The 20577-nt window shown below is 36.5% G+C and overlaps 1 protein-coding gene across 7 annotated transcripts in view; it reads right to left on the reverse strand.

Annotated features, from left to right (window-relative positions):
* Positions 1 to 20577, reverse strand: part of SPTLC3 (serine palmitoyltransferase long chain base subunit 3) — a 94968-nt gene that overhangs the window by 44787 nt on the left and 29604 nt on the right. For 5 of the 7 annotated variants that reach the window (XM_072035283.1, XM_072035281.1, XM_072035282.1 and 2 more), the window contains 3 exons: positions 7817 to 8008; positions 6441 to 6595; positions 5567 to 5715 (listed from right to left, as the gene is read on the reverse strand). In XM_072035283.1, the coding sequence (XP_071891384.1) occupies positions 5567 to 5715; positions 6441 to 6595; positions 7817 to 8008 (496 nt within the window). Of the gene's footprint in view, positions 1 to 5566; positions 5716 to 6440; positions 6596 to 7816; positions 8009 to 9406; positions 9464 to 20577 lie in introns of those variants that run through there. The other 2 variants (XM_072035285.1, XM_072035284.1) reach the window with 2 other exon arrangements.

The raw sequence follows: 20577 nt of genomic DNA on the forward strand, positions 1-20577 counted from the left end.
AAAATGAACCATTTATTTCTCTGTGTGTTCAGTACCGAGTTTAAAATGTGCCCTTGCTTTTATTAAAGCTATGAAGTGGTATAAAAGAAAATACAACTATTTATACCTTCTTGAATTTGCTACTAGAAATTCCTATTAGGCCCTAAAACCTAATGGAAGGATGTGAAGGGGATGAAGCTACTTTTGTAATTTAAATGTTGGCACAGGCTTTCTGTTCTGCTTTTTAGAAATCGGATAATCAAATATCAAAAATTGTCAAACAAACAAAAAGCCACACAACCAAGTGCAAGGTAGGCATTTAAAGGTAAGCTCCTAACCATGTCCTCCAGAATGAATCATCCTGCAAATGTTCTGTGCAGGCTCCGTCTTGTCTTTTGGTCCAAGACTTAATCACAGGAGAAGGATTTCAAAAAGGCAGTAATCCTGCTTGGCTGCTTAAATAGCACTAATGATACATTTGCTCCTGTTACTCATGTATATCATCTCCATAAGGAATCATGGTGAGTTCGATAAATAGAGCACTGGAGCTACTGGCTGCTCACATGACAGTCCTGTCACAGCCCTGGCAATAAGCCTGGGAGTGGTTAAGGCACAATAATCTGCTTTATTAAAAAAAAAAAAGTTTTAAATTACCGATTTTATTCTCATCTGCAATCAGCAAGCAAGAAAGAGCTTTAAATAATCATTTTGCAGACATTTGCATAATTTCCCCTTAATTTGAAGTTACATTCCATCGAAAAGTCTGACCATAAACATAAGAATGACAGGATGTGCTCAGACAAAATGCTTGTAGACAAAAGGCTTGTGAGCCTGTCTCCAGCAGTGGCCAACTCCCACTCTAGCCATTAAAATGCATTGATTTGCAAGGAAGGTAAAGACTTTACATTCAAGCTGTCATTCTTTTCACGATATAGAGGGAATACATGCTATTTCTAACTTATTTGGATACCTATTTGTTATTGTTTTTAGTATGTTAAAAATAACACTTCTGAGAAGATTAAAACAAATTAAATAGCTTTTTGTTAGTTTGCATGAAATCACTTTCCATGAAATTAAATGTTCTAAGTACTCCAATTACTTGAGTAGGTGGTTTTTAGTTACCTAAATCATTCAGCATTCAAAAATTATTGCCTCAGATCCAATTTTTATTCCTGTAACAGTGGAAAACAGAACTTCCTACTTTTCCTGCCCAAATTGGTTCCCTAGTCAAATGAAAAATGGACTTTTTTCTGCACCTGTAAGAGACTGCTGCTGACAAAAAGCTATTTTAATTTAAATTAGGCCCATGGTCAGTTTTGTCAGGTGTGGTGGGTGCAGGTCTCTCTTGTATCCTTCCTTGACACCTCAGACGGTTAATGGAGCATCTTTTCCTCTGGCTTCAGTAAGTTTAACCTTGCCATTCCCAGATGCCCTCAGAACACTCTTACCATTGTAGACAAATCCTTTTATCATTCCTCCCAGCCTGTCCCTCTGACCAAGAAGGTCCTCATTCTACATCTCCACCTCCTCTGAACATTCCTAAAGAATTCCACTTATACTTAAATTTTCACCCTCAAAATCCTTCAGGGACTACTTCCATCACATACGCCATGCAGAACAGAAAAGTCAGATATGTGCAGATAGCCACTTTCACACATTCCCTCAAGCTACTGCTCTGAGAAGACATGCTCTGGGTATATGTGCCCCACTTTCTTGCTGGTCTCTCAAGTCTCCTCCCTTAATCTCTTTTTGACCTTTGTGTCCTCAGAAAGGCTGAAGACAGACGGGTTACTAACCTCATGAACACAGCTTCCTTGGTTCCTTACACTCTACCCTTATCATGATGTCTAACTTTATAGAAATCTGAATATGTGCACATTCCTGATTCAAGTCATATTTGTATCATGATTTGCTAGCCCACAGGTGCAGTGTTAATGATTGTACAACAATAGTCATAGGCACATCAGCAATAATACTTAACTAATTACATAAAATAGTGCTAAGCAACTAGTATTAGATGCACTGTGCCACATGAAAGGTCCCCTGAGCCCATTACTTTTCATCTGACAGTCACCTTGTATCAATGTCTGGGGAAGAACGAAAGCAGGAAAGGCATATACATACACACATATACACATAAAAATAGCATCCCAGCTTCTAACTAATTTCATCAAAAGGATATCCTTAATCACATAAGAGTTCTGGTATTTTTTGTAGCTATCAATGATCTCTGCTTTGTACATAGCCTGTGTCTGCTGCAATTCAATGAAGTGTTAAGTTTTGGCATCTAAAACCTTATTCGCAATGAGTTCCTCAGGTCTGCAAGACCCCTGGTTGAAGAGCTGCCTCCTGTATTTAGATGGAAATCTCCTACCAACTTCATACAAAGTGCTGTAAGTCTTGTAGTGGAAGAGAATCAACAGCCAAATCTGTCCACTCTTCCATGTCATGCATCATTTTGTAGACTTCTGTAATTCCCCCCTGGGCTCTTTTCCAAGCCTAATGCCTGGCATTTCTGACAGCTGAAGACAGTTAGCTCAGTAGTTCTTTACCCAGAAGCTGTTTGAGACCTTTGATGATACTTTTTGCCCTTTTCTGACACGTTCCAGTTCTGCTGAATGTTTCTGACCAAAATTTCGCAAAGTACTTAAGATGACAGCAAACTATGCTTTTATATAGTAGCATATGGAGATTCTATGGTTAACTTTCTGTTCGCTTCCTAATTATATCTAGTATTTGGTTTGCTTTCTGACCATCAAACAAGCAGCTAATGCTTTCACAGAACTACTACTTATAAGCCTAAGATCTTTTGTTCCTAAGGGACGATAGTTTGCTTGGGCTAAAAAAAAAAAAAAAAGAAAAAAAAATATTTTTCTTTCAGATTGCAACTCCCACAAAAGCCTCAGGAATGTGTCTTAAATGACACTGTTATGCTAAGAAAGTGATTTACTATTATTATAATTAAAAAAGAACACAGGATTAACAATGGTGAAAAAAGCCTAGAATCTTCTTACGGAGAGCAAATCTAGAAGGTCAGATGCTATTTTTATAAGGTTCTTATGCTTTTGTACTTAATCAGGAATGTCTGTTCAATTGACGTATGGACTATTATTTTAGAGAAAACATGAGCAGGGCTTCACAGTTCTCACTGAAGTTAATTTCTGAACTATGTGTAGACACAGTCTGAAGTTACTTTTCCGAGACAGTAACTGTTTCACATTCACTACATTTCCTTAATAAAAGTGTTTTGTACATATAAATATGATATGTTAAAACTTTCATATTAACTTATTCTGAGAGCAAATGGCCTGCAACAACGTTCTGATGTGACAACATCCCACAATCTGCACAGTTAGGAAAGGGGGAGTTTAGACCACGGAGGACAGTTATCATCATGTATTCTTTCAAACATCACTCGTAATCACTGTGTTTCTTTTCTTTTCCTTTTAATTTTTTTTTTTCCCTCTCTCTGAAATCTTCTCAAAGTAGTGGAATGATCCTTCTTATAAAAAGAAACCTATCACTGCTCTGAAAGAAATCTTGGTAAAGCCCTGAGCATGCCAGACCCTTAAATGCATGTAAGCAGAACAGCACATGTAAAGCCAATTAGTTTGAAATTACTAATACGTTTAAGTGCTTCCTTGAATTAGGATAGTCAATTTACAATCTACAGGCTCCTACAGCTCACTATATTCATACTTCACACCACTTCAGTTATTTTTGTGTGGCCAAGTTAAAGTTTTGAAATGTTATCTGCCCAATAACAAAATCATTCTGTTCTATTTTACTAAGATGAAGATGCCACTTACTTAAAGAAGAAACCTTCTGGAGAGCAGACCTTACCCTTTCTTCTAAAAAAGTATGCATATATTATAATACAAGCGAACAAAGAAATTTAAACATAACTTTTCAAATCTGCTTGAATGTGAAGGAGAAGCGCACATGTGGGGAACAGAAAAAGAAAAGAGGGTATCCACACTGGTAACAAGCAGCTATTTTCCTTAAGTTGTTTTATAAATTTAAGGTAGATAGGTTCCAGCAGAGCCAGGGCCACTGAAGTAACCATTGTGCAGAACTGCTCCACACAGCAGCTTTTGTATCTCCACTGACCACAGAAGCACAGGACCTCTACTAGCTGCCTGGGAGAAAATGCTATGACTGCTCCTCTATGTGACTTAAGCCAGGTCTTAACACTATGCTTCTCTATTTTAATAAATCCTCCCAGCTCATCTGCTCCCTGAAATTCACTTCAGGATTATTGAACAGGAATTCAGATAAAGAGAAAGTCCTAGAAATCTGCACACTGTGGCTGTTGAAACAGACTAGATGGAGATGAGCAGTAACATCTAAAAGACACAGAGATGTGGTGCACAGGGACGTGGTTTAGCAGTGGACTTGAAGTGTTAGGTGGATGGTCGGGCTTGATGATCTTAAAGGTCTTTTTCAACAGAAATGATTCTATGACTTAATATTTGAAGACTTTTTTTTTTTTTTTTTTTTTTTTTTTTAAGAATAAACTAAAAGCCATTGCAAGTCTTCCAAATTAAAGAATTCCAAAGGCAAAAGATAAAGACCGACAAACACCAGACATATTCTTTGAAGTACTGAAAGCAACCCAACACATTCTCAGACAAAATAGAATTCAAGGCAAAAAGACACAGAGAAACGTTCCTTGAATACCTTAGATGACTAGTAGTGGTGACAACTTTCAAGCATGCATGCAATTCAGGTTAAACAATATATTGCAGTCACCACATGGGTCACCTACAAAAAGAAAGTAGGGTCAACCTGTAAACCCTCTCAGTGTGTTGTCAATGACAATTTTATTACTGAAAATCAAACCATGATGACAAGATAAGTAATGACAAGGTTTATTTTTATTTTATTATTATTTTCTTCTCCCTGGAAATGAGATTTAAAATGAAAGAAATAAATAATAAAGTTTTTGTTTTTCATGAGATTTGGGGAGGAAAAAAATTTGCTACGAGAGATACAAAAGGAAAGAAAAATCAGGTTGTTGGATAAAAAAAGTCTATAAAGGACTTCTCCATGCTGTGAAGCCTACTTTTCCCTTTTGACAGCTCCCAAGAAAGTTAAAGCTTATAGGAACACCTCCTCCTGAGTTTGGATGGAAATTGCTTTCTCTGAAATGCAGGCTGATTGCACTATTAGAAATGCATAATTATATCCACATTTAATAATGGTTTGGTAAAAGGATTTGTATAAAAATATAGGATTGAAAATAACACCACATGCAGCCCAGAAAGTGAAAACACATTTATTTCTTAAAGGACATATCAACTCAAAAAAGTGAGACGAAACCCTCCTGAATCTCTTCCTTACATGCACACTGGAAATTTTTACTTTTCTAAGAAAATAGTAATATTTTTTGAGTAATATTTAAGAGTAATATTTTCTCCTTTGAAAAAAGTCCTTACATTATAATTAATAAAATATCATTGTTAATAGTCAAACGAGTACTTGTTGATATGATTAAAATTCTCTAAGTTTCCAGTTCCTTCAAGATACCTGTACGAAAAATCACATAGTTACAGAAACATTGGTGGCCATCTAGCTGTTTACTCACCCATTTCTTGTCTGGTACTGCAGATTCCTGTTCCATACTTTTGTAACTCTTTGGTTACAGTTTTCAAAGCATTAGGTTCTGTTTCTGCAAAGCCGAGGTAGTTATAAGAACCCATATTGATTACGTTCTTGATAGTTCTTCCTGTAAACCTATAAATCAATAAAAATTTTAAAGAATGCTGCAACCCTCCCACGCACATTAAATGAAAACAGAAGAAAAAAATCCCAAATTGTGTTCCACTGTTGGGTTCATATTTGGAATTGACAATCCTTGTATCATTAACATCCTACAAGTTTTTCCAGCCTTTCCTTTTTTTTGCCAGGTGAAATGGCAATTTCGTGGACCAAAACCCAACCAACCAAACCAAAAAAATTATTGTTAGTGTAGCCAACCTACAAATTATCTATATGGTAAATTTTCATATCATTTAACTCAATAACAGTTGTGATGTACTGAAATCTTCAAGCTGTAAACTGCTTAAAACTCACTGCCAGAGACTCACTATGCAAGTTAGAAGGAGCACTTATGCAATGCAAGAAATTATTATTTAAATCCTAACCAAGGGATACAATAAACTTAGTTGCAATATTCTGACTAAAGATCTATTATAAATGAAGCATAAGCTGTTCTACGTGTGCTGACATTGCCAAACAAATCTCACTTCTAGAGTTCAGTGTCTTCCACATTGCATTGCCAAACAATATTCAGAAGAAAGAGGACAAATTCTCAGAACTGTACTGATTTCGGAAAAAAAGTGCTAACGGATATCTCTGGGGATTAGGTATAATGGGCCAGATGCACCTTTCTGTGCTTTGCAGATGTATCAGGATTAATTCTTAAGAAATTGACACCTGCAGAATGTAAGCTGACTCACCTAAATGTCCAGTTGTAATCATCTGTAACGCGTTCCATAAGGTCAAACTGCGGCCCTGGGACACTGCAAATTGGACGATTCCAGTTATCACGTATTCTCATATAGAGGTTTCTGGTGTAAAAGTTCTCAAAATCTTGATAAAGTGGCACAAAATCCTGGTTTGAAAACATGCACAGGGTTATGTTGCTAGGAAAATCTCTGCTAAGGAACCCAAGTCATTCCCATTACAAAGGAAAAATTGATTCATTAGTAAACAGAGGGTTACAACAACCACATATTCCTATGTCACAACTCCAATCGACAAATATGTTTAATTACTTTGAGCTACATTTTTTTTCTTAAACTTCACATGGTCCACAAGTTGGCCTAACTCTCCACTCCAATATTTGGAATGTTCAAAATGAATTCATGATATTTCCACTATTTCCACTTGGAGAACCTAAACGTTTCAAATTGAACATTTTGCTACATGCAGAGCAGATTGAAAACAGAGAAATAACTCACCGTATTTCATTAAATATTGGCCATGTTAGATTAAAGTTAGTCCAAATGATCTGGGCATTATTGGTCTAGACTGGACATCCGAACAGTTAAGACAATGAGTTTGGCTGATGACTAGTTTCTATCTATGGATTTTAACTTGAAAATTAAACTAAAAGAAAGGGACAGAATCAAAATAAAGTTTTATATGAAACAGAAATATAGCCGTGTTAGATATTGGATTCAATGGACTGATAAAATAACATGGCACGTAGTTACATATGTAGAAGACTGGAGAAGTAACTGACCATGTAGATACATTATGGATGGTGTCAAGATTTAACTAGCATATCTGAAATCAAAATAGTGCATGAATGGCCAAAATAAGTGAATTGAAAAAAGTTATTCCAAGAGAATGCTCATATAAAGATTGCACCATTGTATTTCAGTTTGTAGTGCAAGCATCTTTGAGAAGCCAAATCAGAAAACATTATTTTAGGAATTTTATTTGTAAGAAGAACAGTAATACTATTTACAGTTTTACTCCATTATGCCAGGTGCTATAGTAAGTCACAGTTCAAACTGCACAGAGGAGGTGGAGCAGCAAAAAATCTAAATGAAGTTAGAATGCAATTGAACTTGCTGAGGTGCTTTGTGACTTGCAGTTTGACAAACATAAGTGAGCAATCACAAAGATGTTAGTTCTGCCTATTGCTAGAAAGGACAAGGTAGCATATGGAAAGATAGGGGTTGAAGAGATATAGCTAGATGATATAGTTAACAACAAAGGGTTTATGAGTTTTCTTTTTCTTTGAATTGACCTAAGACATTGAGATTCTATTCTGCTGACAGTGGAAAACTCAGTTGTGGATACATACATACTTTTTTATACGTACTTTTTGTTGTTCTCTCTCTTCAGCAATGTTACGTTTTTCTAGTCCCCAGGCTCTCATAAAATCCCGCAGGTAGCCAAATATTGTGCCCACTCCAAAACCCACGAAAGTAAGAACTGCAACATACATTGGTGCCTGTTCAAAGTGCTCAATAAATGTTTTTTTGTAGAGAGTTCCATTTGATACACCATTCTTCTGAAAATATAGAACAGAAACTTGGGATTAATAACTCTTCAACTGATCAAAGTTTATACCAAAACCTTAAACCTTGAAGTAAATCTTTTCCTCTAATATACAACAAAGCAGGAGAGGCATTTAGACCTCTCACCATATCAGATAATGCAATTTATACTTGGAGGAGGGGGCTTCTAACACTGCTGGTGCTACTGATCACTGCAAATATATTCCATTTTCTCTCCTCTCCACCAATGCCTTCAATTGCAGGCGTCTTCAACACCACTCCCTTGTCTATTTTGAAACACTGGAAACTTATGAAAGACTGGCAACATATTACTGTTTAATTGGACAATTATTTCAAAGGTGATTAAATGCAAACCACAATACTCTGTTCTTGCAAGACCAAACTATAAAAAGGGAAGGGCGGCATTGAAAACTCACCTACACTGGGCCTGACGCTGCTTCTGAAACGCTTGTGTAACCCGCTACAGCAGCTAACCCATAAACAGGAAATCCTGCCTAAAATAGGGCACCTTTGCCATGCTGTTCTTCAGATCTGAGGAAGTACCCAAAACAGCAATAATCCCAGCCTTCCATTTCTGTTCCAATTTCAAAAATGCCTTTAATTATACTTCCAATTACCTCTTCCATACTTCTAAAGGTATTACAAAACAGAAAAAAAAAAGAAACAAAAGGCAATACACATGGACAAATACACACCCTTTGTTTGCTGGAATTCGTCATGCTATTGTGACCGACTCCTAGAAATTTACAGTCATGCGTGGACAAAATTAATTTGTCTTTAAAATATTATAAAACTTTGGGAGTTCACAAGTGAAAGAAGCTCAAGTTTTCAACTGCAATCTTTTCAGACCAACCTATATTCAGAATGTTTATCAGATTGTTCTTTAAAATAGAAGTAACCCCTCATTTCCACAAAATAGGACAGCATTTCTGGTTACTTTCTAGTAATGTTCAACTTGCCAATTCAAAAAATAATTAAAAAATGTAATCCTTCTGTTAAAAAAGGACCATTTTTGAGCTTATTCTAAAGCAAAGCCTACAACCATATGAAAAAATTGCATTAATCCATTTCTGCCTGTGGGATGGATGAGCCAAAATAAAAGATTATTTATGCAATGCAGCAAGCCGAAATACAGTAATTACATTAAGAACAATCACAAATTCACTGCACTTGCTAGAACTAGCATACTGCATTAAGTTGCCTTTATCTTCAGATGATTTTGATTTCAATTGTAGCTTACTGTCCAATCTTGGATTTACAGTGCTTTCCCAAAAGAAAAAAAAAAATGCAGGATACAGGATAGAATGTAAAGATTTTGTAGAAACCCAAAAAAGGAAGAAATTCCAGGGTGATGAACAGAAATTCATCTAGCCTTTGGGAAGACTTACTACCTTGTGAAGGAGAAGGAATAGAGAGCTGGTTCTCCCCATGCGAGTGTAGACCTTTGAAGCAATTCTGCATAGGCACCTCTACCTAAAGCTAATTATTCTTTTAGGCCAACCCATTTACCATGAAAAACATTCTATGAGAGTGAGTTAAACACCTGGTCCAGTCATATTTCAGGTAAGCCACAAGAGCCGTGTGTACGCTACGACACAATGCTCTATTCCATCAAGGACTAAGCTAAGCCCCATTACCATATGTTTGCCACAGGCTAAGAGCATACTTATGGTCATCTATGGCAATTCCATTGACGTTGTAGTTTGGCAAGCTGTGCCGATGTGATAATGAACCTTAGTCCAGAGGAGAGAATTAGCATGATGTTTAGCAATTTTATTAATAAACTCTTTACAGTTATATGTTTTATTTGTGAAGGAGCAGAGAAGCTTTGGCTTATATCAGAGTCCTGCATTGCAAAGCTCTCTTCTGCAACAAAATGCTCTGCATTCAGCTGCTCCTGGTTTATACAGTCGGTATGGTATATATATTTAAAGATGCAACCACCATCCCCTTCTATTCTTAATACAAACAGCTAGTGGTAAATGGCACATCAACAGGAGTAAAGCACTGAACACAACGTTAAATGGTGACCCAAATTTTCTAACACGTGACAGTCTATGAACAATGAAAATCAACAATCTTCAGATAGCACAAGGCCAGTACAAGGCTGGGAAAACAAATTCAGAAAAACAGTGACATCTCATCTAAAAACTTAAGTGGGGAAAACAGAGGGCATTTCACCCATCCTTGGAGTCCCAGGGAAAAAAAAAAAAAAAAAAAAAAAAAAAGAGTACAAACACTGGAATAACCTAAATAAGTAGATTTGCTGCTTCTGGAGAGTAGATTATTGGGATGCTTTTGAGCAGCACTTCAAATCCAAGCACTGGGGTAAAGGTAGGACTGACTGATCATGATCAACAATTCCAGTCAACCTAAATGATCAGTGGATGAATACTGAATTGACATTTTGCATTATGTTACTGTTAGATTTCTATGTATAATCATAAAGAAAGAGGTGGAATCAGAGACAGTGAATTCTAAGCACCTAGACTGCAAAGGCTGATGTAGTTGGGTTACTACTGGCACCGGAGTCTAATACAACGTATCTCTTACAAACACCTGCAGTGATCACTAGTTACACACTGGGTGCTTTGCTGAATTGTACACTTACAACTATCCATAAGAACATCTGTAGGGAACAGGAGATTTCTAGCCCCCTGCCTGTACCAATCCTAGCAGATAAAACAAAGGTTCTAGAAGCAAAAATAGAGAATGACGCTTTCTTGAGTATATTCTCCTAACTTCCAACAATTTGTGGCTTGGATGTTTCATGAACCCAAGACTCTGTCATCACACTTAATTAATTGCATCATCAAGGGATAACTATGAATTTGTTCATCACTTTTGAACCTGCAACTGATGTGGATACAAACTGTGAATTTCAATAATTGATTTCATCTGTAAAAAAAAATATATATTTATTTATTATACAACTGATAAATTTCACTTGATAATTTACTTTCTGACCACTGCCCTCTATTCAATTTTTCTGTATGAGAAATTATGCTACTTGTCGTTCTCTTTACTCAAATGACTTCTGCTTCTCCACTTGTCCTTTTCAAACTGAAGAACCTTAATCTATTTAAGACTAGATTAGTCTCTTCCTTCTTGCATAGGAAAAAATGAATAATCTATATTATAATGTTCAACTTTCTCTTCAATCTGCCTAGTTCAATAGTACCTTTTTGTAATGCAGGGTAAGGGAATTAAAATTACGTACAATACTGGAGGGCACAGTGTCAATTTACACACCCCGAAATGATGCTTTGGCTTGTTTTCTGTTGCTTTTGTCAAGATCTCTGACATTCTGTCTGCCTTTTTGCAACAGTTCACAGTTCCAGAAATATCCCTAGTGATTACAGTATATCCTTCCTTAGCTGCAATAAACACCTCTTTTAGAGCACACTGCTATTTTTGCATGTTAGGATCATTTTCCTCTTCCAATTCACGTATTGCTTTTTAATTAGTGACACGTAATTTTTTCTACCATTTTATCAAATGTTACTATGAGAGCTTTGTGTTGCTATCCAGAATTAATCTTCCACTACTCTGAAAAATTCTGTACTGTCAACACGTATTGTCACCTATTTCTCCTCACCCCTTTTTTTCCCAGACTGTTGGTAAAAATTGTGAAAGCACAGCTCCAGTCCCAGGAGGAGTTCATTCCCTGCACCTCCTCGGTCACATTTTTTAAATTTGTATCTTATTTATAACACTCCATTTCTGTGGTGAAAATGCCATCTTAAGCAGCAGCCCAGAGTTATTCAGCAACTTTATTTTTGGATTCCTTTACAAATTTTGAGTAAACATGCTTTGTGATATGCTAATCCACATTTTCTTGGCTTGTTTAAAAAATTCTGCCAGTATTCCAAATAACAATAGTCACTCACTAGTCTGCTACAGAGAAAGGGTACTTTCTAGGCACAAACGCAATGAATCCACCAATGCAAGTTATAAAGACACTCAAGGCAGAGAGGCTATAGAAGAAATTCAAAGTGAACAGATATTTTACTGCTGAGATAGACAAATCTAGGATTTCACCAGCTTCACAGAAACCAACAGCACAATCAGGACTATAATATGCAACTTCTTGTGCTGAGTCTGTTTAGTTTACTAGAACATGCTGCCTTTTGCTCTCTTGCAACCGAAGGTCGTACTGGCAGCTCCAGCTCATAACTCTGTGTGTAGCACACAGACAGAATCCATGTCGACAGATTTGGCAGCAGCTCTAAACCACAGTTGCAAAGTGGTTTCCAGTAAGATACTCGCAGCAAGAGAATTCCTGGGAAAGATTTTAATGCCATTGAAGTCAACAGGAGCGATGCCAATACAGTCAATAAAACCAGCTTTAAATGCAATACACCTTATATCCCCATATTCTGCAGTTAGCAAAATGATTTTGAAACAATTTCTATCTTTTCTATCATGAGGAATATCCTCTTAACCCCCTCAGGTTTAAAATGGAGAAATTAACACTAACAACAAATCTAACAGTGCTATTAGAATCATGTAAACTAATCTGAAAGTCTAAGCAGACTTCTGGCAACACTTTTCAAAGGAGGAGTTACAAAACATGAGATTTCCATTAGCAAAGAAAAATAAAATATATCTATGCAATAGTGTGAATAGTACTTAAATATTTGTTTATACTACCCAGAAAGTGAGGAAAGACATTTTCATTTCATTTAGGTCATGCAGCCTCTGGGAGAGTGCTAGTCAACATGAGCCAGAATCATGTCAAAGTGGAGAGCTAGGGCTGAACAACATGGGCATAGTGTGACACTACTGAATCTGTGTGCTGACTGTGACTAATTTGCTGGCAAAGAGGTAACCACTTACACCAGCATGAGTTAGGAGTAAACCCACATGACTGGAGCTATGAGGACCCAAGAGCTCATGTTTTCACACAAGTCTGTTCTGTAGAGGCAACATACATGTACACTGTAAAGAAATCCAGAAACTGTGATCTGCTTTTTGAAAGCTCTCTCAAAAAAAAAAAAGAAAAAAAAAAGTGTGCCCTACTATGGTCACTTCCAATACAGCAGTAGTAAGTACAAATAGCTATATCTTTGAAGCAAAACTACTAGGAGAATAAAGAAAAAGTCTGTCTTTTAATATAAATTCTCCACAACAAATAAAAAGTGATCCAGAAACAGATGAAACTTTATTTTACTCTCACTCAGTTTAAGAAGAAAGTTTAATCTGTGTCTGGATCAGATGTTATCACATTGTTGCATAAAACCTATAAAAAAAAAAGCAACACAAGCTGAGTGATCCACATAAAACTTCTGTGACAGATATGAATATGAAAGGGGTAGATGTTGAAATCTGTGAAACAAGTGAAAGACACCTTTGCTCAGTACCTGCCAGATTTCAAGAACCCACTGAAATCCTGAGCAAATTGTGACAGTGCATTGCTACAGCCAAGAACTGATGGGAGCACAGACTGATAATCACGGATGCACCATCTGGTTGCTTGCAGATGGTTTGGTTCTAAACAGACATTTCCTTCCTAACTTTGGGGGGTGGGGTGGGGTGGGGAAATCTGGGGAAAGACCCTAAATGCAGGTGATTTTAGATGTCCTAGGATGCGTGAGACAGCTACATGGTGATGGCAGGCAGTACACAGGACCTTTAGAGGCTTGTACCCTCCTGGAGCAGAAGCTGAAGATGGGATAATACGGGGTCCCATTTCAGCCATAAGAAGGATATGGTCAGCCTAAATCCCCCCCTGAGCTTCCCACTGGATAGTCAGAGTTTGAAGTGGCTGATATGCAACTCTGTCCTCTAGGGAACATTGTCATGAGAAGACTGACTGGGTCACAAAGAATAGAACTGTTCTATACAAGCCTGCTACAACTATTGCTTTCTCACAGAAACACCGTCCCTCAGTATCCATTAGAGACTAGGATTCTTAATGATTGCACGAAGTCCTCAGGAAAAGAAAAGGGTTACAGAAAGGAAAATAAAAGATTACGAAAATCAGAAGTTTCCTATAATGAATACAAGATCAACAGACTGAGATCACTTCACAAATCTCTGCAGTTACTGGCAACGATATCCTTTATTGCAAGTATATTGTTTCTTCTCTGTTACAACACATTGAGAGGTCTGAGCCTGTAAATCCTGAAAATACAAACCAAAAATGGCTACACAGTGAGTTCATAGCTTACTGAGCTATACATACAAGTCTTAAATTAAAAATAATTGTGAAACTGATGTCTAGAAGGTGCTAAAATGTAGGCCACAGCCTCTTAAAATGTGACCAAGCCAGAAGAAAGTGTAATTTTCACACAGCACAAACTGTAAATAGAAACAAAACAAAAAAACACGTGTGCTATTACTCTTGTGTCTGCAGAACCCTTGTTTAGACTGGTTATTGATTTCCACTGAAATTTTGAGAAAAAAATACACCTGGTAGTGAAGCAATTGCTAAAAACAGAGCAAAATGTCCAGGACTGTTCAGAAGACTTAGGAAATTTAAGAAACCTTCACAGTAACTTGAGAATCCATGTGCTATTGAACTTCCTAGAGGTTTAGAATCTAACAACTCAGAAACTGAGAAGTTTGCTCCCTTGTAAGCTGTACGAGCTGCTGCTTGTTCTGCTCTGTCACTTTGTGCTTGTGTGAAGCTTGGGTCCTTTCACCTTACTTTTCATACTCACCAGCGAAATCACTTTGAAACACAACCAACCACCACCTGTAATCTAAATCTAATGACTAACCGAGAACTTCCAGCTTCCTTGTACAAATTAATGGCAGCATAGTACGGACAAATAGCAAAAAAAGCAGATGAGAAGATGGGGTCTTCATTTCCCACACTTGCACCATTTTTTTTCAGTTAAGCAGAAATGGAGCTCCAAGACATCCACCTTGTAATAGATTTTACAGCACAAAATAATGGAGTCCTGCAATGACAACTACTGCTGTGAAAGACAAGATCATTCAAAACATACTGTTAAATAGAAAGCATTGTTATAAAATAAAATAAAAAAATCCTTACTACACAGATATTGGACTAAGTACATTGCTGTGACAAACACTTGCTCCATATTCAATTTTACAATCCCCTTTCTATCAGATATATTGCCTGTAGTAAGAACAATAATCTACATGAAGAATACATGCTACTTAACATCAGAAGAAAATCTCATAGCATATTAATACTCAATGTGACTTGAACCTTTTCTCAACAAAACAAATTGGAATTTCACCTTTTATGTCACTAGTGACCTTCCCTTGAACACTATCACAAAGTAGAGCTAGTATCGGGCACTATGAAGCATTTTATAAACAGCTTCCTTGTACAGTATAAGGAATAAAAAGAGATAAAATAATACTTTTGAATGCAACATGGGAAGCTGGAAGACAGACTTCTTACTCACAAGGTTCAGGAAGGAAAAAAATTGGCAGAAGTCCAGAGACAACAATCATAAAAAGTCTAAGCTAGAGCAGAGATGAACTTGGAAGATGAACATTTCATCATCTTTTATAAGTTTTATGCAGACATCCTTATTCAAGTTGCCTCTTATCCTGGTGTGTCAGGATATGTGTTTCCATCCCTGCACACATTACAGACACTGTGCATTCTGGCATCAGTGACTGGTTATTTGCAACGAAGTAAATTGTCTGTGTGCAGTTTTCCCAAAATCTATGGATATGTACATTTTCATCTGTAATGAATTTAGTCCAGTAAGCTGAATTACACATTGCAGAATGGTTGCACTATAGTATCTGTCAAAATAAAAGCCACATACATCTCTGTATAGCAGAGAAATTTAGATGCATCCACACCGACTTGGGACACACAAGAAGAATTTCTTTGGAGAGCTTTCATGCCAGTAGCAAACACTGCTTTGAGCTGTAGATTTCCGAAATTGCTGTATAAACAGATAAAATCCAGTACCAACTAACACACATAAACAGTACACAGGGAAAAAAATCACATAGTACATTCTTCTAATGACTTTACATCTGTACATTACAAGCAATAGCAAGAAACATTAAAATGAAAAAGGAGTATGTAAAAGGCCTGATATAGCTATTATTCTGCTTTCCATTGTTGCTGGAGAATTCAAAGGGGACTCAATATAAATGGGAAGGGATGGCAAAGATATAACTGGGAAGGCAAAGATGAAGTTTAATAATTTTAAATTACTAGAGACATAACAGTGAAGTTCACTAACCAGGGAGATAGTTACGCATACCAGAAGGTATTTCCTAACCTTACAGCAATTACAGAGTAGAAAGCCAGACACGTTGAATCAGACAAAAGAACGAGATGAGACACCTAGGTTACAGGAATTCTGGCATAGTTCCTGGCGTCAAGTTGCAGCAAGTGTTTGCTATTATTTCCAAAGCTCATAGTGAACTACAAGAGTCACACTGCCTGGCCACATCAGGATCTCTCCCTATCACTCATATCCCATGGTTTTGGCTTTAAGAATGAATGGCAGAAAGCAAACAAGGGTCAAAGTGGTACTACTTGAAATGGTTTCCATTTCTGTGTGACACTAGTGGTGATCTACTAACATATGAAATTTCTTCCAGAAATGATTTATCATTTAGGAAGTCATTCAGTGGAGTCTCTACACATTTTTGTGACTGAAAATGTAATTGAATAGAAAGATACGTGATATTATCTAACCAGACTCTTAGTGATTTTGCCCAGTGCAGGCTCTATTATAAAATCTATGTGAAGCAATCCACCAGCTCAGCTTCCCACGTACAGACTTTGCAAAGAACACCAGAAAGTGTTTTAACTAACATCAGATTGTTCTCTCCACAAAATTCCCTTGTGAGGAAAACACTACAGGTGAACAGACAGATGCTGCGCAGTAACTTGCATGACTGGATCAGCGTTGGATCCTAGTGCTTTCCCATTATAAACTACAGTGGCTTCAAACAGGACCAGGATTCTGTACAGGAGACAAAAGGAAACAGCTTAATAATGAGACTCCTTTCCTATCAGAATGGACATGTCCCTGGACTTCCCATGCTAAATACACAACAAGATTCGGTCTTAATGTGTTAAAGCTTCAGAAAGCCTCAGGCCACCCTTAGCTCCCAAGATGACAGCACCAGTTTTGATGAAGACTTTTGGAAGGCACTGAACACTGGGTCCTTTGTGAAAGTATCACGAACAGAATTTACAGCATTCACATTTCCTACCTCAGAGTTGTGTATCATTAGAATAATTTGTACGTTATTCCACTTATTTTGAGTGTAATGCACAAGTTAAGTGGAAAATGTGCTCTGCAAGACATTCCTGTTATTGCAATGAGTTATCTATCATATCTCAGAAAAGTGAAGATAGAAAATCATTGCCAATTTTCTTAATGCAATCAAACGATTTTCTTAATGAAATCAGACAAATTTTACAATTTATTCTATATCCTCCAAGGTAATTAATTTCTTTTGTAACAGTATTTAAATATGAATCTCCTAGCATACCACTGACAAAGAAAGAGATTAAATACCAGAATCAAAAAGTTACAGATTTAATGATGGGGAAAAATATTTTTTCTCAAGAACAAAAAGAGGCAACCAGGATGTGCTGCTAACTTCTCATGTAGGGTAATTAAAAACTCAGTAGGAAAAAAAAGCAAAACTGGTAAAGAAAAAAGTTCAAAAAAGCCTTTTCATTTTTATAATAAAGAACAGAACTTTAGGATAGAAGAATTTGAGGAAGATGAGAGACAACCATTACTAAGGGTGGCTATAGTCTCACATTATATCACGAAGTGACAAAAGTTGAGAAAATGAGTATCTTGACACCTTAAAACACAAGAGAAACTGTCTTAAGCAAGATGAAAGGAATTCATTTAAACAACAGTTAGGCAACTTGGCAGTAGAGCTCATGGCATAATTAAACTGGGATGGATCATACCAAAGCCAGCATCAGAACTGGCATACCTGATCGCATCAGTGTACCATCTACTATAACAACATGACATGAAGATAGATAGGTTGCAGTCCAAGTTATGTTGCAAGAAGCCCAGAAGAAGTTTACAGAGTAACCTGGATCCACCAACTAGTGAGATTTTGTTGAAGGTCTGACATTTTCTTTCAAAACTCCTATTTTGTTTTTAAAATAATACTAATACCAACCATAAAAATTTTTCAACTTGCAATATTTCACATGGATATTTAATCTTAAAGTCTTATAGGAATGGGTTCCACCATTTCAATTATGCAAGTTACAGCCTGTTTACTCCTTTACATACTTTAAATATACTTCCTAAATTAAATTGTTCCAAATTACTCATTACACTTTTTTTTTTTTTTTCCACACATCCTATGATAGCCTCTTGATTTCTTTGCAAGAGAAGTGACTAGAATCAACTGAGCACCACAATCTGGCCTAAAGTGTCATGATTAAACAATCTGGCTTGTGCTATTGTGAACGCACCCACACGTACTTTTTTTTTTCTTCTTCCCTGATCAGGGCTGCCCAGATGCAACATGTATAGAAAACTGGCTAATTTTTATTAGTCTATAAATACTTGAATAAATTGTGAACAACACCAAAAGGTGGATTACAGTTGAAATTCATTGCTAAGAAACTCAAATCAGTACATTTTTTGGAAAAAAAAAATCTGAACAAGATGGTATATAATACCAGTCCCAATGTAACTGATTCTTAGAGGCTGCAAGGCTAAGCATCAAGCATTGCTGTAAAGTATCTGGGAGGAAGAATGATCTAGAAAACGATCAAACACTTGAGTACCACTGCATAAAAAATAGATTGAAATTGTAAGCAATACAGAAAAAGCAATATAATTATAGAAAGCTTACACAAGCTCTTCATATGTTGCTTTCAAGACTACAGCAAGAAATCCCACCAGAAACAGAATTCATGACTAATTAAGATGAGTGTGATACGGAACAACTCAGTACTACAAAAATGGAAATAAGCATTTCTGTAGACTGTGGAGAATATTCTGTAGAATAAAATGTGTATTTCAGAGAAATGTCAACCTCTTAACTGGAGGTAGATTCCCATTTTTTTTTTTTTTGAATGAGAGACAGAACTACAGAAAAAACTGTGAAGTTTACATTAGCACTGACTATATTTAAATCCCGCAGTTCATAGCACAAGAGTAGTGAGAAGAAACATACCATAACAAATTCTACACTTGCAGCTTCTTATAAGGTACAAATACATTGGTTACATGCTGAAAAGCTGAGTGAGACAGCTAAATATGAGAAAGTAAGCAATTAAACTATCTTAGTAGAGGCACCTGAGCAATAAATGATATAAGATTATCACAATACTGCAAAAAGTCTAGGTGAGAAACGTGACATGATTCTGCAGAATCTCTACATCCATTTAAAACACAAATACAGTCTGACATTTCTTTTACACTCGTGCCCAATTGCAGAAAAGCTGTGTATTTTCACAAATTACAATGAATTGCTTTCTTCAGATATTTTTTTCTTTCTAAAAAACAGCAGAAACAGTAACATTGTTCTCTATTTTTATTTATTTTTTAAATATTAAGAAAAGGTGATTTCAATCTGTTATGATTGAGTGATCTCCACCTCTATACTTGGGAGGAACTCACAGGACTCCTCCAAGATCCCAGAGGTGGTACAGTAAGTCCTCCAAGAGGCACTCTTTTCCCACTAATTTCAATTTCTTCCTGGTATAATTGGAAAAGATGATCCATTCCTTGATGACTGCTTAATGCCTATTTAATCGTAATGACATTCATTAACCATTATTAAATTGGCTAACTCAATCTTAGAGCTCACAGTCAAATGTATTCTACTTCAATTACTTTAAGATTAATAAAAAATAATCTAGAAATAAATTGTACATGGTTATTTTCAGTACATCATGCAATAAAATTATTTTTATAAGCTGTTCCAGTAATTATGAAACACTGAAGATCAGAATGGCTTGCATTCTCTCATCTGAACCTTCCTCCTCTACATTTGCAGAAATTATTCTTAAATAAATGCTCTCCTCAGGTTTTATAGAAGCCTAGGTATATACAACAAGGGAAGTCCTCATCCCAACATGTGGTACTAATTTTCATTAGTAGATACACATCTAGCCAGAGGCAAACATCTGGGAGTTGTGGTTCTTGGCTGAAGACAGAAGAAGTAAGAAAAAGAACACCAGAAATTCAAAAGACAGAAGTCAGGTGTAAGCACACTGAAAGAAAGGAGTGACAGAAGCATGTTTTGCTTGGTTCAAAGGAAAGTGCCTTTTCAAATGCATGACAAGCAGCAAAAACTCATCTGAATTAAGCTTTTCAATGTGAAAAATTTAAAACTTTTAAAAGAAAACAATGGGTTATGTTATCATGTTGCCCCTCTGTTTGCAAGTACCCCTCTAAGAGTTTTTGAGTTAGACCAATTTCAACCTGACAGAAGAATTGAGGTCTTCCAAGACATGAACCTTTCTGAAAGCTTCAGGAAAATCTGACCTTGATAATTTAAACTGGTCCAAACCCACAGACAGAAGGAAAGACAGCAATAACTCATCTCTTTGAAGGTTCTTGGAGTAAATTACACATAGACATGTAACGACCCACCAGTCAGCACCTGCATA

Source organism: Anas platyrhynchos, chromosome 3 (assembly GCF_047663525.1).
Source record: "Anas platyrhynchos isolate ZD024472 breed Pekin duck chromosome 3, IASCAAS_PekinDuck_T2T, whole genome shotgun sequence".
In the NCBI taxonomy this organism is placed as follows: Eukaryota; Metazoa; Chordata; class Aves; order Anseriformes; family Anatidae; genus Anas; species Anas platyrhynchos.